At 43.2% G+C, this 24,833-nt stretch overlaps 1 protein-coding gene across 8 annotated transcripts in view; it reads right to left on the bottom strand.

Annotated features, from left to right (window-relative positions):
• Window positions 1-24,833, bottom strand: part of ACACA (acetyl-CoA carboxylase alpha) — a 141,095-nt gene that overhangs the window by 95,232 nt on the left and 21,030 nt on the right. For 7 of the 8 annotated variants that reach the window (XM_033004779.2, XM_042791599.1, XM_042791598.1 and 4 more), the window contains 22 exons: window positions 20,273-20,405; window positions 19,503-19,641; window positions 19,164-19,273; window positions 18,627-18,708; window positions 17,317-17,415; window positions 16,616-16,722; window positions 15,746-15,856; window positions 15,055-15,264; window positions 14,357-14,527; window positions 12,441-12,602; window positions 11,980-12,143; window positions 11,007-11,157; window positions 10,387-10,490; window positions 9,401-9,482; window positions 8,078-8,223; window positions 6,906-7,056; window positions 5,428-5,562; window positions 4,371-4,517; window positions 3,665-3,853; window positions 2,967-3,067; window positions 2,304-2,392; window positions 792-916 (listed from right to left, as the gene is read on the bottom strand). In XM_033004779.2, the coding sequence (XP_032860670.1) occupies window positions 792-916; window positions 2,304-2,392; window positions 2,967-3,067; window positions 3,665-3,853; window positions 4,371-4,517; window positions 5,428-5,562; window positions 6,906-7,056; window positions 8,078-8,223; window positions 9,401-9,482; window positions 10,387-10,490; window positions 11,007-11,157; window positions 11,980-12,143; window positions 12,441-12,602; window positions 14,357-14,527; window positions 15,055-15,264; window positions 15,746-15,856; window positions 16,616-16,722; window positions 17,317-17,415; window positions 18,627-18,708; window positions 19,164-19,273; window positions 19,503-19,641; window positions 20,273-20,405 (2,908 nt within the window). Of the gene's footprint in view, window positions 1-791; window positions 917-2,303; window positions 2,393-2,966; window positions 3,068-3,664; window positions 3,854-4,370; window positions 4,518-5,427; window positions 5,563-6,905; window positions 7,057-8,077; window positions 8,224-9,400; window positions 9,483-10,386; window positions 10,491-11,006; window positions 11,158-11,979; window positions 12,144-12,440; window positions 12,603-14,356; window positions 14,528-15,054; window positions 15,265-15,745; window positions 15,857-16,615; window positions 16,723-17,316; window positions 17,416-18,626; window positions 18,709-19,163; window positions 19,274-19,502; window positions 19,642-20,272; window positions 20,406-23,847; window positions 24,197-24,833 lie in introns of all 8 variants that reach the window. The other variant, XM_033004784.2, reaches the window with a different exon arrangement.

The following is a 24,833-nucleotide window of genomic DNA, read 5'->3' as shown; positions in this document are numbered from 1 at the left end:
TCATAGAAAGATTTCATCATGCAGCCCAGAGTACAGCCAGTCCAAAAGCACCACTGCAGACCTGAGATAAGACTTTCTGAGACTAAAACCAGGAAGAAGCTAAGAAAGCCACTGCCAAACCTACAAGACCAAACTATGGCTCATCATGGAAGAGCATGTGAAAGCCCTCAAGGGCTTTCAGATGGGCTGGCTAATGCCATTTGCTACCAGGAAGTCACCCTCATTAGTAATGAAGGACCATAAAAATGTTTCCATTATAGAACTATTACCAGAAAATAATCATCTGCTTTTTGTGCTGGTAGCATATTGCTTTGCTTTCCAAGCAACTCCAGTTTGAGTTCCATGAGCTATACAAAGACAGGACTGCTCTGAGACCCCTGAAGATGAAGCAGCAAACTAAACCAAATACAGTCACAGCCCACTGTCTGAAAGTTAGCCTCTAGCATCCTCCCAGTGTAAGAGTTAAGTCTGCATTCTTATCTCCCCACAGATGCTCACAAATCACTTGCATAATTAGCCTTCATTGCACTCTGATAGGCAATCAATTCGGGACAGTCATGAACCAGAAGATGCACAGACACAGAGCTGAACAGTATGTTCTGGGTCTCCTCTAATGCGTGGCTTATATGCCCTTAAGAACACACGGAGAATCTCCACACTGCTGCCACTGCTTCTGTAGCTAGAAGGCTTGCATCTTTAAGGATGAGACCTGCCAATTCAATACCTTTCAAAGGATCAAACACACAACTACAAGAAGCAGCAAATTTCTAGAGCAGCAACAGACAACTTACAATGAGCATTGTAACAAGCAGGTTCTTCTTGGTGACCTGAGCATGTGAGAAGATGTAGTTCAATACAGCATTCATATCACTTTTGTTCTCTTCCCGAAGGGTAAAGACACACTTGTCATAGTGACCTGCAATCAGAAATGCACATTTTTTCCAGTCTCCACACCTCTGTGTCAAGGAATACAAGTTACTAGATGTGTATTTTTGTACATATATGTTTTGAGAATCTACATTGCATGGCTCACAAAATCAGTTCTGGGAAGGAAACATTCCTCCCACCACCACGCTCCCAACTGCAAACTTTAAAAGTTAAACATCCTACTCTTATTAAAACAGTTCCAATACCAAGTACCTCATTTGTGAGCAAAACAAAGAGAGGAATGGTGAGCTCAGTCTTTCATTCAAATGACAACGAAAATAAAATAATAGCAAAAAGACTTGCACCATCCTCTCCTACCAGCAAATTGCAATGGAAATGAATCTGCAGTGCCATTAGGATTCTGCAGGTATTGGAGCAGGACAAAAGAAAAGTAGAGCAGAATCTGAACTACCTGTAAGAGCTATAGCCTCAGAATTAGCTAGTGCTTCATTGCCATCTTGTGCTTGGATACAGCAGTGCAATGCATTTATTTCAGTTCTCAGTTTCAGACCAAGTTTTGTTCTTATGAACAGCAAACAGCTTCCTGGTATTTTACAGCAGGTGCAAGTAACTTGGTGACTTTTTCTTTATTTTTTTTTTATTACACTTGATTTTCTTAGTATAGAATTTAATAAACAGGCAAGATAGAACTAAATAGCATGGTGAATTTCAACAGTTTTTCTGACTTTAATTTTTCTGCAGATGCCCAGGAATCAGGAAATAAAAATCAAGCTTCTAATATGAAGCTTGTGGAATACCCAAGTGGGGGAACTCTGCTGCAGTGGGCCACTGCTGACAAGAGTCAGTGAGGGAAGGCAAAGGAGAACTGCTTCATCTTGATCTAGAATGGGCAGAGACCACACAGACTGGCTGAGCTTTAGAGAGCTCAATAACAGACTAGAAATGGCAACACAAAGATACTTGTAATTCAGTGAGTCTGTCTTTTTACTCCAGGTCATACAAAAGTCCTCACTTAGGGGATCATAAACTCATATAAGTGCTATTCTTCTGAAGATTTACAGGGAAAAGGAGCGTTCCTACACTGAAAAGAGACCAGAGTCATATTATGACATGGGGTGTAAAAGATGATGGATATACCAACAGCGGAAAATCAGCAGAACAGACAGCTGTGGGGTGGAGTTTGCCATTTGTTTTTCATAAGCATTACAAGCACTATTACCATGAAAACCTCAAACTGGACACAAGCCTCTCTACAAAAAACAGGATCTGACTGGCAGACCTTTAAAAGAAAACCTGTGTAGCTTAGTCTAACCATAAAGTTAGAGTAATCTTTCTTGAAGGGGCTCCATGTGGACTTTCTGGCACCAAACGTGGTTCTTTCAGAAATCAAATCCTTGATATGCTTAGAGACTCACCATGCTGAAACTGAGTCTCCACCTTCAGATACTGACGGAGCAGATCCATCACCACTGCTTTCATGTGACCCCGAATACCACTCCGGTACCTGCAGAAGCAAGTAAGCCAAACCTAGCACTGAGCGAGACTCACACGGCCCTGCTTCTGAACACCTGCAAGTGAACAACACTCGACAGGAGTGCCAGAATAAGCCTGTTTGCTTACAGAAAGAAGCGTACCCAATTCTGAAAACCCCAATTATTACGTGAATACATAATGCCTGCCATTACTGTTGTGGGGTGGCATGGCTCTTGTTTTGCCACAAAATGTCCTTTTTCTTCTAAAAACACTCAAACCTCTAGACACTGAAAGGCATAACATACACCAGCGGCTTGATGAAATGGCCAAGATGTGTTCAGTGTCAGGACAGAAGCTGAATCTTTCTTTCATATGGCATAGGGAAAAAGAGGAAGGATCTGTACGTGTGCTTCCCACAGGCAGCCAGGAGCCACACGCACATGGCCCCCTCACTGTTAAACTCCCTCAGGGAAGTACGCAGGCTTATTCCTAGTGATTTAGACTGAGTGTAATAAAACCATCTGAATAAAGACAAGCAGGCACGGGTCTTTCAAGCATCATCAGCAAAAAAAAAGAGTTAGGGGGCACCCCTGAAAATGGCTCACCTCTGTACAAGCTGCACAATGCTCTGAGTGTTCATGAAGAAGACCTCACGCTCTGATTTGCGGTTCAAGGTGGCTGCGTGGCTATCCAAGATATTGGCAATCTGAAAGAGAGCGATCACATGCCAGTGCCAGTCCTGGATGGGACAATCTGGCTGAACAACCAGCAAAGAAGCTGAGAACTTCCAGACAGACCAGACCAGACCTCCAACAGACTCCAGCAAAGGCCAAAGCCTTAAACTGCTAAGGAAGTTAATGACCTCACAATGATACACAAATCAATGCACGATATTGTATACTGGAGAAATCATCTTCCAATATCTCATTACCTGACCAGGCCTCCCTTAGTTGTAATAACTCTTTTTGAAGGTTACGTTGACACTACAAATTGCACTGTAGCATATGTACCAGGCAAAAAGCAAATAAATAAATGCCCACAAGGCCACTGATATGATTAAACTGCTTCCAAACTACCGTTTAAAGCTATACTGAACAGGGAACACATACCCTTCAGCACAGGCAAAGGAGGCAAGCCTTTAAGCTCACGTGATACAGGTAACTATCTCTCATCATGAAGATCCCATGTTCAATGCATCTTTCAAGTCCAAATAACCTCCAGGTAATTTAAAGGAACTTTCTCTCTCTCACTCTGCCCCAACACAAATCAATTTTTATTCCTCTATATAAACGTGGTTAATCACCTGTTGGCTGGGAAACTGGCAAAGGACCGATGTGATGTTGCTGGCATACTGGGCCATCTCCTTCTTGATAGACTTCTCAACGTTGGGTGGGATCCGTCCAGAAACACTGGTCATGATGTCCTGAAGTTCCAGCAGAGGCAAAGATGGATCTCTCAGTGTCTTCATTAGTCGCTCAACCCAGCCTTTCACCTAGAGAGAGACAAGTCAGTCTAAAGACAAGCACCAAGAAAAGAATAAGCAGCAAGAAGGGAGAAAAAGAAAGGCTCTTCATTGAGGTTGTCTTCACTACTCTTTCAACAGGCAGCTAGTCCAGGGACTACAAGAGAACTGGGGTAAATCAAAGCTGCTGTGCTACTTTACACCAACAGCTGACTTGGACTCATTCACTTTCTCTCCTCCTCCCTCTAGGACTTCCACCAGATCTGGCTGTGCACGCAGCTCCCATGTACAAGGCTGCAGACACAAGCAGTAGAGATCGAGCTCAACTCCTTGTCTTTGCTTTGGGTACCACAGATGGGACTGTCCCATCATACTCTCTGGTGAGACTGACTATAAGGAAGTCTAGGAAAGCCAAATCGAGGTGGCACTAGCAGGGAAGTACTGCCCTGACTCTTGGTCCTCTGGCTGCGACAGGCCAATCAGCCAGCCTTACCTTGAACTGAAAGGGTATTTTTGCTCTCGCTCTGAAACAAGAGGTGACCAATACCTTGCTGCTGAAATAGGGCTCTGGCAGGCAGTATCCATTCATCACATTGACCAGGTTGTCTAGGACATAATGGAAGATGCGATGGAGTTTCTCGCCTCGAAGCGCTGTGCTCTGGATCTGTGGCAAGGTACCCGTGTGCAGTTCAGCCTGGAAACACAATGAACAGCACAGTGTCACTAACCCCACTGTATGGCATCAGCCATGGTGGTGACATCCAGTTACCCTCGGCCGGAGGCTCAGATTTAACACGGAGGAATTCCCAGAGTGGGAAATGCACTTGGTTGAGAGACAGAAAAGTTATAAGCTGGATCTCCAACAGTTCCATGTTGTGTACACCCACAAAATAAGCTTCTGGCCTCTCTTCCAAATATGTTACAGATGATCTCACTGTTTAGTCAGGATGACCAAAAATATCAAAGAAAAGCACAGGAAAAGCCAACACTTTGGTGCTGACGACAATCACTTTCCACCCCCTGCATGACAACCTCCCACAGTTTTCAACTAGCTATTACTAAAGGAACAACAGATTCTCTTCCACTACCACCAGCTACATCCCAGACTGACATCCCTAAATGAACACATCTCTTTGCCTTTCACCTTAAAAAAGATCCATGTCCTAGGCTCTTTTTTTTTATATTTCCAGATTTGCCACAATTGCTTTCGCAGGGCCCAACACTCTGAGAGTTGGGATATCAACTCCCATCCTCCTAAAGAGGGTCACTTAAGGAAGAATACATGATAAAAAGAAGTGAAATAAACTTGCACAGGAATAAAGCAGATTGAAAAATCTGGCCAACCTCCAATATCCTAGAAAGCCATGTATCCACAACAGTACTGAGGTAAGAGAACAAGGATGGTACATAGGCTGAATCAGAGAAAGAGACAATAACCTGAGTCCTAGTCCTCATCTGAGACAAATATAAATGGCAAAGTGATAATTTCAGAACAATGCACAAATCTGAAATTGGTTCAGAATACTGGACCACTTCAGACCACTATCAACATCACTCCCCTATTAAAAACACAACAAACATCTGCACTTCCTGCAACTTCTCACCTGCTGAACCCTGCTGGGATCATCCAGCTGGAGCTTGGCAATCACACAGCCTGGATCCAAGACTGCCCCTGGGCGTTTGACATAATGGATGCAGCCTGATTCTCCTGCTGTTAGTGTCATCACCATTTTCATCACCTGTAGCAAGGAAAACAGGTTACACACTCAGCTTCCATGTTCCCCAAATGGTTCTAGTTTTGTGAGCCAGCAGCCAACGTCCTACCACAGACAAACTAACCTGCACGAGCAGCTTTTGTGTTCAGTCAAAGGCTTAAAAGCACACACATTGGGAACGAAACCCAAGACACTAACGTGAATGGTAGAACAAAATAATTGGCCACAAATTAGCACAGCAGGAAGCCGTCCTCAGGAACGCCAGCTGTTCCACACTGCTTGAGCCAACAGGTACGCAAGAAGGTCCCACATTCAACACCATGAACAAAGCAGACAGACACAATTTACTGCTGCAGCTGCTGCACTCTAAAGGCTACAGCAAGTGGGAGAGCCACTCTCAAAAGCTCCAGCAACACACTCACTTTTAGCAGAGGGAACTAGGATTACTTTCTAGAGGTCACAGGTCTCAGACTACTCTTCAAAACAGAGATGCTTCCTTAGATCAACTGTGGAAACTCTTGCCTTTGGAGCAGAAGGGTTGAGTACTGGGGGAGGCAGTCTAGTTTACCACTGCTGTACTATACACCACAACTGGGAACACAGGAATTGAGTAGGTGGTTCCTTCTTAGCCATGGCTCTGTTGCAGCGTAAAAACACTTACATAAAATATCTGGATCTCTGGCTTGGTATTTTTCTCCTACACGTTGTCCCTAAGTGGTTTAATTGCCCCTTTGTCAACACACACCCTGCCCTCCCCTCAAATGTGTTTTGAGCTGTGCACTCCTACACAAACTCTTGTGCACAGTGATGCAGAAATTGTTCACCCTCCTCCTCTCTAAGAGTTAAGTAACTTCTAAGGGAGAAGGGAGGAGTGACACTTATTATTAACTCATCCGATCAACCTGATAAATGATCAGGTAATCAGAGAAGTCTTAATTTGCCACTTAATCCTGGCATATAACTCTGCTTCTGAGTTTGTGTTAGCACTAAGTAGTGGTCTACAAGTAGAAAGCCTTCTTCACCACAGCTAGAAAACAGTACACGTGGATCCCACTCTCCCTTGGTATCGCAGCAAGATGATAACCATGGTCTCATTGCTGAGAAATTTTGCTTATCACTTAGTATACAGTCATTATCACTCAAATTTCAACTGTTAAGTAATTTCTTCCCCACCCCATCACTCTCACTGCTGATTCCTGCATTAGTCCAGATTAAAACACGGACAACATTTGGAAAGGAAACACTGTGAATTACCCATCACACTCAATTCCCAGTTCCAAAGCATTCAACCTTTTTTCACCCCCACCAGCTTTGGCCTGGGCAGATTCAGCATCTGCAGCCAAGTCAGTTCTTTGAGACTCTTTTACCTCTATTTCTGCAAAGCACTGGCCTGCAAACACGTGTCCCCCATCCTCCACCACATATTGGATAAGCTTCCCAGCCGAAGGTGAGCGCAGAATGGAGGGATCATTCTCCTTTTCAAACACACAGGTCTTGTTACCTATAGTGATGCGATACCTAGGAAAGAATGGGACAAATCACTGCAACAGAATTTCTTGTGGAAAGCATGGGATGGGGAAAATCCATTCTCTCTTTCCATATTCTACTTCAAAACAAAACCAAACAAAACCACCTCAACCAGCTCTTCTGAGCTGAAGGGTACAGCCCTGCATACGAACGTTCAGATTAATCATACCAAATCAGGATTATGGAAGCCAGAGATCAGAACCCAGATAGAATAGCCCTTAACAAGGTTGGATGCATGCTACTTTTGTGCTTCTTCTCTACCAACAGGTATCACTCACTGTCAGAACCAGAACCAATGAAGTTCAAGACTTCATATAAACAAAAACTGATGCTAGTAGAGATTGCACATGCCATACACAACACACAATACATTAACCAAACTGCCCACCTCATGCAACACCCTCTTGTACACAGAAAAAGCTGAAAAGAGCAGGATGCACCCATGCAGCAGACCAAGAGGTTGGGATTTTATAGCATTTTCCAACCCAGAAAGTTACCCAAACTCTCTTTGTACTCCTGATCAGATTCGTTACATTAGTCACAGAAAAGAAACCAGCAGAGGGGGCAGTGGTTCACATTCCAGAAGCTGGAGATTTACTGACCTTACGGCTACGATCCTGGCCGGGAATTTTGAGGGAATGCACTGAAATAGTAAATCTTGCAACTATTTCTAAGGCAGCTGTGGAGTTTCAAGGATTTAAAAGCTTTCCGTGTTCTGTATTTTGCTGTACTGTGTTTTTTTTATAATCCAAAAGGGCATTTTTAAAGAACCGGGAGGATCATACAGACTCCACATTGGTACACATTCGGATCTTTCTTCTAACAGTAGCCAAGATCTATTCTTCAGGTGAATACAACTTCTCCCTTTAAATGCATCCATAATACCTCTAGTAACCTCTTCCTAGGAAAGAGGATTCCATTCCCAGCTGAACTTTGGGCAGCAGAAAGTTACATGTACACCTAATTTTGGCTTGTATGTAAATGTTAAACATTAAGCTCTACAAGTCGCTACCTGTCCACTTCTTCTTTCATGTAGGTAGTATAGCTGCTACCATCGTAAGAAAGGAGCAGTCCTCCATCACTCAGTCGGTGCACGTCCACTTCCACACACGAGCTGTTCATGATGACCACGTAGGAATTGGGAGACTGTCGGGTCACCTGCAGATCCACAAGAATGGTACGTGTCACATGGAATAAACACAGCACTGACAGTGTCTTGCTTGCCACAACAGACATGGTTTTCCAAGCGCTGCAGCAGTGGAAATTAAAGAAGGGGAACAGAGCCATTTGTTCTCATGTTAGATAGAAAAAAAAAAAAAACAATGTAAAAAAATTTGGGATCACAAAACCAAGCATTTAGCAGTCAAGAGATGCCAGAACTAATCCTGTCCATGAATCTTGATTTAATGCTTTTACACTTATGCATTAATCGTACAGGTTTGATTATGCAAGCATATACCATTCCTTCACCCTGATCTATGTACAAGTCACAGTCATGTACTAAAATTGCATAATGAATAATTAAAACAAAAAAAAAAAAGCAATTGTCTCACAGAGAAAGCAGCTAAAGCTCCCCTGGAAAAAGGGCTCCTATCACAGCCCCTGCCATCGAGTTCCTATCTGAAGCTGGGTAAATCACTTAAAGCATACTTTAGCTGCTGTTCAGTCCCTCTCTATCTCTCATCAAAGGGGTGCCAAGAAAAAATCAGGGAGGTACAGGGGTGCAGAACACTTATAGCTGAAAAAAACTAATATCTGCTCATGTCATTATAAACTGCACTATAATAAATTTGCCCAAGGAAGCTAATTAAGATTGCACAGGCAATCTTAAGTCTAATATTTCCCAACTTTTGTATGCTTGGTTTTGCAACCCTTACACAGTATTTCTAATATTGTTTTTTGCACACGGCAAAGAAAAAGCAATATTAAAGGGGAAAATTGCTACAAATTCTGTCATGCTGATGAAACTGGGCTCAAACACCCAACAGAGTACATCTACGTATTCAGAAACATCGACTGAAAGCTTGGTCAACCAAGCGGTAGTCTTTGCCTATAACAAAGTATTCTTCAATCTATGCAGAGCATTTCTTGACCCCAAAAGGTTAAAATGTTTACAGAGATTCACAGAGATATTGCAACGGGAAGATGTGATGGGGTATTATTATGAGGGAGATGGTACTGATTTCTTAAACCCACTGGAGCAAAGAAAATAAACTCTGCACAGATTTAATTCCAGCAATTACACGTATTACAAAGATGAAGCCAGAGCAGCACACAAACAGACATTTCCAACTAAAAGTGGCAAGAAGATGGGTTTCCACACTGCACGTCATACCTTCAGCACATACTTCCGTCCCTCATAGATGAGTTCCACATCCACAGTGTTTAGCAGAGTATGAGCAGGCAGGACTTGACCCCTTGAAAGAGAAGTACAAAACAAAGCTAGTCTTCCAGAAGCCACCAAATGGCTATCAGGGGCCCAAGCGGGTTCAAAGATGCATGCAAGAATTTGGAAAACACTAGCAAAGAGATGGGAGTAGGCTTTTAAACTGTCTCTTCTTAGGAGAGACACGTATCAGTTTGACAAAGCCAGCCCATCTCTCCCCAGCCACACAGACCAGCTTTACTCTCCTTCCCATTCACCCACTTCTGCCTTGGAGAAGAGTCTGCAAGAAGAACATCACAGCCTGAATTAAAGAACACGCAGCATGACTTAAGAGAGGGATAAAGCAGCTTTTCTCCCTGCAGCTCTGTTTACATACAGACTCACCAACAGAGCCCTGAGGGGAAGAACTCTGCTAAGAGCAGACCTGCCTGGATCACGCCAGGGTTAGCCCAACGGAGCATTACGACTAGTTTCCCTACAGTGCCTGCTCTACTTTAAAGCCAGCAGGCACAGAGAGGGTTTTCTAAGTACTAGAGGGAAACATTCAATTTAGAAAATTATGTCCAATCTGGAAAATTAAATCAGTCCTCAAAACAGGAGGAAGACACTATCTGGTGATTCAAGACTCTCTAAAGTTGACCTAGCAGCCCACAAGGAAAGAACTAAACATTTCTGAGCCATTTTGTGGAGCTTCTGCAAAACCGCCAGAAACCAAACCAATCTGTGCAAACAGCAGGGGGTATTTTGGGAAGATGCACTAATACATGCCAGGTTTCTTAAGCCAGTAGATAAACAGCTTCCTGAGCCCAGAGAACAGTCAGTAGACAACAAGCTCTGTGCATTTCTGGACTGTACTGAACCTGAACAAAACCTGTAAATCAAAACTAATCACTATCTGCTTATCAGCTATCTACCAGACCAGCTTGCAATTTTACCTTTCTAGAGAGTGCAGGAAGTTTGAGACACTGTTTCGGAAGCTCACATCGGCCACATGCAGAGCTCCACACACCACTCCCAGCATGGTATCGGGCCTCTCCGCCTAGAAAGAACAGGTACATAACGCAGTTACATCTCCCTTAGCTCAGTCCATTGAAGAATCAACAGTCTCAGCTCTATTTCTAGTTCATGGCCAACCTCTTTTTAAAAATAAGTAGGTGTAGCATCCATGCAAACCCTATGTAGAAGCAATTACCACTGTAACTCCTTAAAAGAAAATCACATTTTTTTCTTCCTCGATCAAACCTTGATGCTCCATCTACACTTCCACTATCATTTTGTTCCAAACTGCAAACCAAAATACTAGCCTTAATTCACACATACACTAAGATCTTTTCTAGTCAACTTTAAGACCACCTTCCCCTGACAGGGATGACCTGGGATTTTGACATAAGTGAGAACTAAGCCCAGTAAAAATGTTTATTCATAAAGTGGTAAATGGCAATTAACCATTCCTAAATCCTTGTCCTCTTGCAACCACCGCACACCCAGCTTGCCCCCTCCCCGGCCCTTCCCCTCCTCGCTCCAATCTGTAGTTCTGCAAAGCAAGCAGCTGCACCTGAACTTTCTCAGCAATGAGTCGATCCAACCAGCCAGTGTCAATGCGGTTCTGCTGGAAGCTTTCTGTTTCCAGTAATTTAATCAAGTACTCAACAGTGGTTCGGAAATCCCCTCGGATGGACAGCTCCTTCAAAGCCACTACCATGTTTCTGAAAGAGAAAAGAATACCTATTGTCTATCCCGTACTAACGGTAACGTGCAAACTGGTAACTCTAGATAGTTCCCTATGAGCTCTTCGGAAAAAAAAGTCTGAAGGTAACAGCAGAAGAGCATGTGCACTGGAGCAAGATCCTATATGGCGTGCTTGGGAATGAAAGAATATTGATTTTCTTCAATCTGCTGCTGGTGTGAACAAGAGCAGCTCAGCCAGCGCCAGCTGAGATCAGGGGTTCCCACTGTTATCATCATCTAGGCACCTACCACATGCCAGAAGTATACACAAGACAGACAGATGGGGTCTCCATCCCACCCAGAATGGAACAGAAGAAAGGTTCTGGATGAAAAACAGCACGGATGACAGGTCAGGCAGTCCTGTCTTACGACCTGATGCTTTAATGTTCCACCACACAAGGACACTCAATGGTTTGTAAACCATTCTAAAGCATTGGCATAACACGTTATCAATGTTTTTCCTATTAGAGGCCTTCCACCTGAATGCTTCCAAAGAGGGACTTCAAACACAGCGGTAGCTGTATCATATCCTAGCAGCAGGTATACAAGGCAGGAATGAAATAGAACAGAAAAAAATAAAGAGAAGTAAGCAAAAAGTATAGAAATGTAGGTGCAACAGTGGAATTGCAAAGCAAGGCAGGATGAGAAGCCTGACTGTGATGGGGAAAACAAGATATAGAGAAGGAAACTTCTCTTAAAGCACCTAGAAGTAAAGAGTCTTGTTTCATCCATGGCAATTTGGATCAAAGAGGACAAAACCAAGCAATTTCCAAGGTTCTACCACTTTTCTGACTACTTACGAGATGGCTTCTTCACGATTTTCTCCCCAAGAGAAGCAGTGACCAAACTGAGAATCGGCAAATTCATGAAGCCCTCCTGCAGCAGCAACACTGAAATAGCCCCAGACATTCTTATTGCTGCGGAAATTCAGCTCCTGAACTGTACCAGAACTGGGCTTAAATCCCTGTAAAGACAGACAGACATTGCTATACATCCTAAAGAAAAAGTAAATAATCCAGAATTAGAGAAGTAATTAAGAGTTCTGAAGGCTAAAGCACCTCTTTGTGCTACCACATGACATATACACAAATAAGTTCAGGCTGTCTAACCAGAGTCTACAGAACCGCCCCCTATGTGAGATAAGGGAAGGGTATTTTAAATTCGCTGCCAAAATTTTCAGGGTCATCAGCAGGGATTGAATCTAGGTGTAAAGCCTACGGTTATCAGAGTGTGAACGGTAACTAATGAATTTAAAACTCACCTCGTCAGGATTCTCACTGGTGATACGTGCAGCAATGACATGGCCGCGTGGACAGGGGACATGGGCTGAATTCTCAAAGTCAATAGACGCATCTCCCCATGGAGAAACACCATACATCACTCGGATATCCTTGATCCTGTGGAGGGGAATCCCCATGGCAATCTAAGGAAAAAATACAAATAATAATAAATAACAAATAATAATAAATAATAAAAGCCACCACTAAGTATATTTCTCTCCTCACAGAGAGTACCTCTTCCTCAAAGAATTAATTCCACCAATTCTCTGTAGAAACTGATGCTGCAGTTCTAGTATAGCAAATAAGAATTCCTGTTTTCTGATGTGAGCCTCCTCCATTGACATGTCTTGGAACGTTCATAGTTCTCAGGACAGCTGAGCTCAGTGTAATATCCACCTTAAGCCCTTCAGCCAGTATTTTCCATTGACTGATTAAAAGGCTCCAGAGAAAGCTGGCCAGTGCTAGGTCAGCTGAGGATGGGCACGCATTAGGTCTGTTAAAAATATACTAAGGTCCCAGTGAGACAGAAGGCCTCTTCTAATGGGTTATAGGAAACTGGAATTTTGCAACTATAAACTGTGGAGAGAATAACCTGCAGAACTGGCCGCTGGCTGTATCCTTATTGAATAAGACCCCACTTGTTCTGTTCATTAGCTGGGAAATTTTTTTTTTTAACAGCTACAGTTCAAAAAGGCTGAGCTTTACCTTAACCATTTATTTCAGCCGTGTATTAGCCAGACATCAAGAGACAAAAGACCAAACTGGTTACAATATCAATGCGCCACTCTATGAAATTGTATCGAGCATCAGCAGTATGAAGAGCAGTGCCCAAACAATGAAGAAAGCACCTGACCAGTTACAAAACTCTCAATGATTGGCAAATACAGACACAGAGCTACTGGAATCACCTCAGCCATTAGGAGGAAGCATCTGCGATGAGTGAGGGGCTTAGAAGTGGTAGAAACAATTGCTCTGGAAGTCAGGAACTGCTCATCAAAATTTCAAAGACCCAAGTTACTTTCCTGAATTTCAAACAACTGCTGAACTTGCTGAAAAATGAAAAATCCCATTGTCTGTTCTTTTTTCCCTCCTTTTGTCATTAGAAACTCTGGGAAGAGGCTGTTGGCCCTCGGAGGCAGAGTAAGTGACGCACTGCTCAAAACTGGCACAGCATTTGATTGCACTGCTGGCCTCAGAATCCAACTCATTTCCCAAAATAATTTCAGAGCTCAAAGTTGGACTACTCATAGCTAAAGCTTGTTGAGACAGGCTTTTTTACACGCAGCCTTTCCTTAAATCAGTGTTCCTACCTCTATGTTTTATTCCTCTATTGCTTCCCTTCACACTCCTTTTAACTGAAGGTCTACCTGAGCAGCTGAGGAGAAACAACTAGAAAATAACCTCTCCCTGCTTTCCAAATCAGAAAGAGCCAAATGGTAGGGCTATAACTCAGTGAAACAGTCATAACAGAAGGGTTACCTATGTATTTTGGAATACTGAATTAAGCTTTGCTCCAGCCACAGATGATAAATCCCAAACTGAGAAAGTACCAAAATGGGCCTTTGAGTTATTGGATATTTTTGTTGAGGAGGAAATGCGGGGGATTCATGTATCACCTATCTACACGTGAGGATGGAGGCCATATTTAGTAGAGCGCTCTGATACTTTCTTTATATTCCCTCCTCTATCGGTACCAAGATCTAGTCATCTGCATAAATGTCAGCATGTGATCCACTTGTAACACAGCATGCTGGCTGTGAGTCAGACCTCCCTTATTTTACTAAGGCTTCAGCAGAACAGGTTTTTCATGCTCAGGCCTCTTCAACACATCACAGCTTGAGTCCTTCTGAAAGCCTCCGGGAGCAGCAGCAGCAGCGGGCCTGGCTGCTTGACTCACCTGGAGCTGCGCTGCGGGCAGATTAACATCAGCTACCATCTCTGTGCAGGGGTGCTCCACTTGCAGGCGGGGATTCAGCTCCAGAAAGTAGAAACTGCCATCCTGGCTGTACAGGTATTCCACAGTGCCTGCACTCACATATCCCACCATTTTGGCAAGCTTCACTGCACACTAGGATACAGGAAAAAAAAGAGTATCTGATTTGCAGCCCCCATGCTCAGTTATCTATGCTCTGTTCATCCACCCCACCCACTTCAGACTTTTTTGCTGGCATTCTGAAACATCCAAAAGCTTGTAACAGGCACAAGAACTGCTCAAAGCAAAGCACATGGCACAGGAGTTTTGATTTTCATGTTATTTCATTTACAATTTACAGAAGCAAATATTTATAATACTCAGCATTAGACAATTCATACAACTCCTGCAACTTGCTTTTAATATGACAATTTACATTTAAAACACACTTCCCTTCTGTTTTTGAAGGGAACTCTGCAGCTGTTTGTCAGCACATGGTGGACTCAGCCAGTTTTGGAAATGTGAGTGGTTGCCCACGCTGAGCAATTTAAGACACTCAACCCTATATTGCTCCTTTAAAAGATCCAACAATGCAAAACTCTTGGCGATGTCAAAAAAAAAAAAAAGTCCTGCCTGTTTCTGGAGTCTCACAAGGAAAAGGGAACTTGCAGAGCCACTCTCACCTGCTCCATGTGCTCAAACACCACCGAAGTTGCAATAGAAGCAGGTGCTTCCTCAATAATCTTCTGGTGCCTGCGCTGCACGGAGCAGTCCCGGCCGAAGAGGGAGATGGCATTGCCATACTGATCTGCCAGGATCTGCACCTCCAAGTGGCGGGACTGCTTGGCTAGTCTCATTACAAAGATCGGCGAGCCGGGGACTTCAGCCTGAACCTACAGCAGAGGCAGCATAGAATAGACAGATCATTTTTTGTAAACACCTGTCTTAGTCACAATCACCCCAAGTTATTTTTTTAAGCAAGGAACACCCATAATATTTCCTCTGGGACGCTTAAGGCTGCAAATACCCTGTATTCACCTGTATATAATTAATGTGCTGTTTTCATTCCTGTCAGCTTTCCTAAATAACCCATAAACTAAGAAGGCTCGTGTCCCTTAACATTTTGGAGTTGGATTTATTCAGCATCTCCTATGATGTTTGGGCATTTGACAACTGTGTCGGATATGCAGATATATGAAATCCTACCAACATACTGGGCAAAGAAAGCACAAACTCATGATTCAAAGTAATTGAACAGGCTCTGATACGTAACACGGTCCTTTCCAGTTCTGTAACACTTTCCATACAGTGGTCTCAGAATCACCCAACCTCAACATTTAGAACAAGACAGCACAAATCAATAGGAAAAGTTACCTGTCTAAACAGGTTAGGGAAGTCATCTGCATTGTTAACTTTCCTAATTCCTTTTCCTCCTCCTCCTTCAGAAGCCTTGATCATGACAGGGTAGCCAACCTCTTCAGCAGCCTGATCAAGATGGGCAGAAAAACATGGGTAAGTGCAAAAAGGTAGCAGAATTACATTGAAAAGATCATTATCTCCCTGTTGATTTGTGTCCAAGCTTCTGTATCTGACTCTGTTTAGCAACCAAGACATGAATGGGATAGAAACCCAATATTCCAGTTTGAGACGGTGCCTGCAGTTGGAAAAAACAGCAATGATTTCGTGACTGCAGAGAACTCTAGCCTCTCCAAGTGATTGCAAAAATCTTTTGTCAGTGCTTCATGCCATTTAACTTACAAACTCCGAGAAAAACTTTTGGTTAATATAGAAAATCATTAAGCTGGATAACATGGAAAAATCATATACTCCACCCCCTCTCTTCACAAAGGAAAACTCCCAAATCCTGTATTGCATCAGAAATATTTCTTATTCTAGAAGTCTTCCTCAAAGAGAAACTGAACTAAAGATAAAATCAAGTATGAGGTCATGAGTCTTTATTAAAAACACATTCTTTCTGCATTAAACAAAAACCAGAAGAGAGCCCTAATGAAATAGAACTTTGGTCCCGTATTTTGCCTCTTTCTCCTAATTCTCACCTAACTCTTCAGGCTGGGACCAAAGATGGTATGTGAAAGATCACTTTCTAATTTCAAAGACCCAGTTCTGTGAGGCCAACAGTCTAGTTCTAGCCTGTACTCCCAATAAAAATAAATTAAACCTCTAGCTCTTTCCAGCTGTGCCTGCAGCAAGACCTCAAACACTTTCAAAACACCAGCCACCTACCCGCAGTCCATCGTCTGCGTCTTTCACATAGCCTTTTTCGTATAGTTCCTGAGGAACATTCAAGATACGCTTCTGAAGATCATTCTCCTGCCAGTCCACTCGAAGACCTGAAATATAAGCATTATCCTCTTAGCTCATTCTGCTGCAAGGCTCAGGGAGTACTCACACATCAGCCATCAGTGATACAAACGGCAGGCATAGTTCCACAAGGAACCAGTCTGGATGCATTTAAAGTAAGAGAGAATGCAGAATGCAAACAGATGTTTCTGCTTTCTGGTGAGTAGATCTTTTCATCCAACAAAGTACATCCTCCTTCGTTTACCCTGTGCAATTCTGAGAAACAGGTTGTTATTTACAGTCTTTTGAAACTGCACAGCACTTCCACGGAAGCAGAGTATTGGCTGTGTGCTCCAAAACTACACACTATATGATACAAAAGTAGAGACTGCAGAAATACCAGATATTACAGCTGCACTGATAGACTAACTGCATGTCACACAGCATGTAAATTTTGCCCAACATACCCATATGTATCACAGTCACTATGTCTATGTCTCAGATAATACAAATTTGAAACCCTAAACAGATAGAATGTCTCTTGGAATGCCTTTTTGTGCACAGACACTTCCTAAATGTTAGATGTGCTTAAGAAAAAAAAGATCAGAATGGTCTTGATAAACACAGGGCAATTTCCTTCTTACCACTGCCACTCCAAGGAAGAGTTGGGATGCCAGCAGTCTGAGCCACTATTGAGGAAGCAATTTTATCTCCTAAGGCCCACATTGCTTGGCTTGGAGGACCTGCAAAGAGCAAAATCAATGCATGAGACACACACGAGAGATATCAGACATCATGGAAACATCCAGAAGTCTAATTTAGGTTCCATGTAAGTGGGGGTAAATAAACACTCTTAGCAGAGTTGCTGCATGCCACGTCTCAACTGCTGTGAATCAGCATCTCTGAACTGAAACAGAGAGCGTTAGCTGTATCAGCCAGGACACTAAAAGCAGACAGACTAAGGGTACTTTTGATCGAGGGGGAGGAAAAGGCAATGGAAAATACAGCAACCACAGACACATCACAACAGTTTGTTAAGTGCCTGCCCTGTTAAAGAAGTCTTGGCACACGCAGCTTGCAAGCACCCCTGTCTGTCCATCTGTCCTCAACCTGGGCCTGCTCTCAAAGGGACGGCAGGTACTAGTAACTGGTATTAGGTGTGCATGTCACATGCTACTGGAATAATAATTCAGTGTCATGATTTTACGTGAAATGTGGTGTGCATGGGACTGTAGTGTATGATTTAAACTAGAATTAGAATACAGCTTTTAAATCCAATCCTCTTCAAAGGTCCAAAGTATTTCTGTGGTTATGGCTCAACATGCTACAGATAAAAAGATCTGCTAGAAGTCAGAGCATGATACAACTATCCTCAGGTTATATTCAGACCGTGACTTATCAGAGGTCCATCTTTAGTTTTAAACACCGCATGTGTCCAAAACCTTCCAATACTCAGATCCATGTGGCTCAGGAGATGAGGCTTACTGCATCAAACATCTCCAGCACTTGGTTAACTACACTAACTGGATCACAAACTTCATGTGCAGTCCATGAAAAATTCCACTCTTTCCACAAAATCAAACTACAAAATCCTTTCTCAAAATTACAAGAGGGACATTCACCTTTGGAAACAATCTGCTTTAACAGGAATCTCTTCTGGTTTTGTATCTCACAATATCCAAAGAAATGTTGGAGAACTTACCACTTCTCCCATACAAGAGCTATTTCCCAGCATATGTCCAAGCCTTACCTGGTCTCCTTAGTGGCGATTGGGAACAGACACACTATTAGACAGCACCGCCTGTTGCTCTCACTAATTTAAAGAACACACCCTCAATCTTGCACTTGTAAAACCATACCTCATGGCTCTTTTAGACTCAGGATTTTCTGTCTCGCCAAACTTACCCAACTTAAAATAAGAACTAGACATTAGATCAGAAGTATGTATCCTCACCCATGAAGGCAATCCCATTTTTGTGGAGAAGTTCCGGTAGTTTAGGGTTCTCAGATGCATGGCCCCAGCCAGCCCACACAGCCTGCAGAAGAAAATAACTTAATTCACTCTTTGTTTTAGTAAAACAAGAAACGGAGCAGAAATAGAAAGTATGCAGATACTTCAAGTCTTTCCTCATTGAAAACAGCCTCATAGCATTCCTAAGCCAGACCAGCCTCCTGAACTACATGGCATGCTTAGTTCAAAGGGCTAGTGTCTTGCCTCTTGTAGACAAGTCAAAGGTGGCTGCCGCAGCAAGCTGCTAAAGATGGAGTAAGTGTAGAGAAGTGAAAAGGTGAAGGGAACCTTCTATCTCCTGCAGATATTCCTACTGGGAAATCCACTGCACTGTAACATGCGTTGCCTTTGGTGCTGGTATAGGTCTGTAATTTCAATTTCTTTGACCTGTCTTTTTCCCCAGATACAACTTGTTATTTAAGGAGAGAAGATTGCTTAGTGTTACCTCCTGTTTTGAAAACTATCTTTGACACTTCTCACCTGCACTGGAATCCGCTTAGCAATGTCAAGAATGAGCTCCACGTTTGCATAGTTGTTGTTATTCGGTCCTCCTGGAACTGGGACGTAGTGATCTGCCATTTTAATATACTCTGCAAACACAAAGAAGGTTTGATTTACATTGCAAATCTAATAAACGGTACTTGATCTAAAACTTCCTAAATCTACAGTACTGGAAGTACTTCATTTCTTCCCAGAAAAATCTGTTACTTGACAGAATGGTACGTGATGCAGTGGACATACCTTCAACTTCTTGCATCCTTGCGGGCACACGGGCCCGTGCGAGAAGGCTGTGCACCTTCGCTAGCCTTTACAACTCACCTGCATTTGCTTTGAGATCCTCAGGTGTCACCATGACAACAAATCTGATTGCCCGCTCATTTCGAAACATCTCATAGGACCAGCGTCGGATGGATCTCATGCATTTCACTGCCGCGATGCCATTATTTGCTATCAGGACCTGAGTATATTAGAAGCAGGGATGAAGAGTCCAAATAGCACAAAACACTAAGTGGTAACGAAAACAGCTTTTTCTCTGCAGACTCTTTATCCAATTTTGGGGCTGTGCAGTTTCGTCAGTCAGCATTCAATTCAGCAAGAGCATTTAATGGCCCATCAGTCAATTCAGAAATTAGCTGTTGCTCGACTATAAAGATTTTAATGCATTATGCTTTGTTTGGATTAAAGAGCAGAACGACACATGAGAATAAGTATAACGCCTGGCTAAAACTTTTGATACCTGAAAGGAAAAGACCTCATCCATTAAATGATTATGTATTTTTAAATATACTTCTTAAGCGTTTTTTCCAGTCTTCTTTTATCTGTCTATAGATGCCTCTGTATCAGCAGAACTGCTATAGCTCACTCAATTTTTTTTTTTCCTGTCAGACTAAGCTAAAACAATTAGATGTTTATTTATCACATATAAAATAAAATGGAAACAATGAATACAGGCAGAAATACAACTTTCAAGTTCAGGAATATTAATATTTTGATACCTGCAATGTGCAGCCTTATACAAAAGAGAAGTCATAGCTCAAGAGAAGGGAACAAAACGCAATACGCTAAGGTCAAAAAGGTCAGTAACTTACCTTTTCAATAACTTTATTCCCTCCAAAGCGAGTAACAAATTCTGCTGGAGAAGCCACAGTGAAATCCCGCTGCACATCAACTTTCTTCCTGTCCCGGCCTTGCTTTACAAGGTGTAAACCAGACATACTGGGCCTGAGGAAATTCGTGGGAGACAGAAAAAAGCAACTTGGCAGTGCAGATGTACACAAATGGAAAAGAATATGTGAATAATTTGTAAAGTTGCCCTTGACCATATTCCCCAAGTAGACAAGCAGAATCACTCCTTGCCTTCCAACCACCGTGGCCTGGTCCTCAGCTTTTACAGGGATGACTGTTTTTTAACAGCCCTTCAGTTATCTCTCTGCAAAAGCCAGGTTATCTGGAGAAACTCCAGTTATGATAATAGATAAATAGGTAAAAATATGTTCCCTGCACATTGCTGCCCATCACAGAGCAATGCTCCATCACACTGCTTTCAATTCATCTAGGAAATTTGGAAAATGACAACAATCTTTTCTGGCTTCGGTAGAACAAGTTACTAAGATCAGGAAATCCTACTGGCGAACCACAGCAAATATATCTCCAGCTGCAAACGAGAGACTCTGTGAGTAACTACTTAAAATCATTTCCCAAGATTTTTCTACCATCCAGTCTTTAATATTTTCCCCAACAGTTCTGAGAGTGAGAGGACAAATGAATCACGTTAATTCTACTACAAACAGTGAAAGCCAGTGTTGTATTTGACAAGATCAACTCTGTGCTCTGTCATCGTCTTCCCATGTGGGAATGGGACAATTGCTTCCCCTTTGTATGCTTCTGCTTCCACAGAAATAACACACGGATAAATCACCCTTTGCTTTTGCAAGCACTACAGGATTTGATTTGCTAAAATTTACAAAGATGAAATTGTGAGAGGAAACTCAATAGAAAAGCAAAGACCTACTCTTCACACTGCACATCTACCATAATGCAGCATGACTGGGGAAATAACAAGATACTTTTTATTTTAAAGCCCCTGAACCTTTACCTCTTGGGTCACCCCACAGTTTACCCATTTTTCTTATTGTATTTAGTGTGCTTTTCTTGACAGGTTCCTTTCCCATGAACACCTGAAGTCCTCACCCCTGCCACCACGCAGGATTACAGAACCTTTCTGTAGGAAGGAGAGGTGAGTCTTGGGAAGGTATTTTAAAAACACCCCAATGCTTTGGGAAGACCCAGCAGCAACCAAGAGGGTCAATGCCATTGGAGCAGCATCCGTCCCCGGGAGCCAGGCGGGCCCAGCTGGCTGCCCCTCGGCCACGGGAAACCCGGCAGGAACCTCTGGCCTAATGAGCTGCTGAAGTGCTGCTGCCATTGAGCAACTCCACTGGGAACTGGGATGGGATGCGGCAGAAAGCGACTGGACTTGCTGGGGGAGGGCACGAAGGGAAAAGCAACCCAAGGACAAGCCAAGCCACGTACAGGATCTAGAGGCTTCCTTTTGTAAACCCAGCCACCAAGGCCAGGCAGCCCAAGAGCTGTTCCTGTGAGGTTCGCTGCCCCGGGTGAGGTTTGGAGCATCCTGGCTTCAATGAGCTGCTGGCAGAGGCGCCTGGTGACAGCCCAAGGAAACACATAGGCCCCCCACCACCACCACCCTCCCTCATAACTACGTTATGGTCTATGAAGATTTACCCATCCGGAATGCAGACACTCCTTAACTCTTCATCAGGAGCTCAGTAACACCACAGACAAGTACTTGATGAAAACATTTGCTGATGAAAGCCCTGCACAAACTGTAGCTAGTGTCTGGTTGAAACGCAGATTCTTCTCTTACCCATCCCTCCTATGAACAATCATGGTGCTAACACAGGCTATGCTGTGCTTGGCAGCACAAGTTAACAAAACGGATCTTGACCTGTATCATCCAGCACAACTTATTCCGAAAGGTACATGCCAAATTCTGGTATAACCAGTCCAGAAGCGTACTAGAACAAAAGGCGATCATGCAGGTAAGGCAAGCTCAGTGCCCAGATCTGACCACAAAGACATGTTTATCTACCACACACAGGATGGAGTAGATCCTTCCCTTCCTCCGCCTTCACACACACCATCTACTCTGGCTGTGACATCCTACTGTGGCACAACCCCGACTTTGTGAGGATTTACAGAACAGCAGGAAAGCGTATTTACAGCACTTGAAATTCAGACCCTCTGTTCTGCGTTAACACATTGATCTTTCTCCCCCACACGTGAGATATTCCCATGACAAATGGCCATGCTGGTGGAGAACTTCAAGTTACAGATTTGCACGTGTTGAGCTTAACCGAGAAGTTAAAATCAGTTCTAAGTACAGTGAAAGAGACTTTGAAGCAATCCATTAAGCCAAGGCTGGGAGAAGTAAAGGTAACAGGGAAAAAAATAAATAGGGTGATTTTAAAGCATGCTAAAAACAGATGCCTGTCTCCCAGTGGTATTTTGAGACATATACTGGCTGTACTAGGTCAGACCAAAGTACATCCAGTCTAGTAACTTGTCTCAAAGGAGAGCTGCTAGCTGATACCCAGAGAAGGGCACACGCACAAGTTAAGCATGCAGAGGTTCTTCCCCTGTGTACTTTCCCTTCTTCCAGTGAGCTGCACTTTCAGAGATAGGTATTGTCACTGAACTTAAAACTTGTCCCCAGGAGCACAAGTTCACAAACTGTTCTCTGATAATTTCAGCCTGGGAATTCAAGGACAGGAGCCAATAAGCAAGAAAAAGAGGAAAGGTGTAGTTAAGGTTGAATTTCTACTAAATTTGTGTATTTAAATAAGGTCAGAATCCATGGCACGGCAGGGAAAAAGCACAGTCCAACAGACAACACAGTCTAACAGTCCAACAAGTGAGACAGGTTTATTCATTGTAGGTTTATTGAAAGCAGTCTCAACAAAAATAGAAAAAAGATAAAAATCCTGGGGTCAGAATCTGTGAACACATATGAACTATCCTGCCAAGTTTAAATTACTACACACATAAAGATACAGCTACAGATAAAATGTCAACAAAACCGGAGGTTCATCATCCAGAATAATGCACAAACACTTGTTTATAAGCAAGTATAGTTCAGTTTAATTTATGATAGCAAGCATACCAAGAACATTAAGTTGATTTACTAATAACCACAGGCTGCACATTATAATCAAAACAGGATTATTTTTTTTTTCAAGGTAAGATGAAGTAGAAGTTGGGCATCAAGGCAGAAAGAACACCAAGCTCTAAACAAAACAAAATAAATGCTGAGTTAGTACCAGTCATCCCTATTAATCACCAGCTCACAACTGCAGTGTGCAAAGTGTCACAACTTCCAAAATGCTCACCTATCCTTCAGAGTTTATACATGTTAGAAGTTGTGCAGAATCTCAAACTTTTTTAACACCGATTCCCCAACTAAGATGTATTCTAACATCTTTCTTACAGAATGCTTGCACAGATGCCTCACTGTAACCGGTGAGGTTTCAGAGGGTAAAATTAACATGCAAAAATATCAGTATGCATCCAGTACAGAGTGCCCAACTGCCTCAGTCCAAGACAGCTGCTGCTATCAGGAGACAATCATATCTGTAATTCTTACCTTTGCAGCATGTGATATCTCATTTCCTGACTCTGCTCTGCAGAATCCTCCATGCTGTCTCAGTGAAGGAATTAACAGATTTCAGGCTTGCTTTATGACTCGTCTAGTGTAGCTGCTGCTATTTTATTTTTTTCAGTACTGCAGCTCAAAACCCAGTAGGAGAAAGCTGCAAAGAGCCTCTTGCACTCACGCGGTTCTCCTTGAAGCAGTGGCACTTCCCAGATTGTTTCAATCTTTTAACCTTTGTCCCTTGCTTTTCCACCACCCCTCTCTCTCAGTCACTCTTCCTGTGACGCAGCATGCACAGAGAGGATAGCAGCTCCCCTCTTCTGCATTCAGAGGAAAGCAGCTGATCAGGAAAGAGAGAAAATGATCTACAGGTTACGTAATCAGGCTTAGCACACAGCACCGCTGCTGCAGCCCGCCCGGTGCACAGTGGCCACTCGCAGCAATGCTCAGCCCCGGTCCACGCTCCCCGCAACCGGCGTCACGCAAGGAAGCGGGGACTGCACAGCTTCCCCCCGCGCCCCGGCAGCATCCAGAGCAACCCTGCACGGCTGGCTGAACGACCAGCACCTCCTCAGCAGGCAGCTTTGCGAGAGCAAGGAGCAAAGGAGCAGCTCCAGGGACCCATTTGCCCGAAGAATTCGATCAACATGTAGGATTTAATACCAGATTTTCAGGAGGGGTGGGGAGGTGACAAGGAAAGCATTTCCAAGGCTGCAGAGAAGAAAGGCAGAGGCACAGTTTGGACCGGCACACACAGCACAGTGGTGATCCAGACATGAGACAACAGACCACACTGGACACCAGCTTGGAAGCTGGGAGAACCCGGACAAGTAACTTAAGTTTTCTCCCCCTGTAAAATGGGGATGAGATCACTCAAAGTGCTAGAAGAATAAATATCCTCACAAGCAAAGTGCTACAGTACTGCAGGGTCCACTAACATCACTGGAGAAAGGAAGAATTTTTACTCAGTATTGAGC

Source organism: Tyto alba, unplaced genomic scaffold (genome assembly GCF_018691265.1).
Source record: "Tyto alba isolate M040663 unplaced genomic scaffold, T.alba_DEE_v4.0 Super-Scaffold_19, whole genome shotgun sequence".
NCBI lineage: Eukaryota > Metazoa > Chordata > Aves > Strigiformes > Tytonidae > Tyto > Tyto alba.
This window is presented reverse-complemented; position numbering and strand designations above follow the sequence as displayed.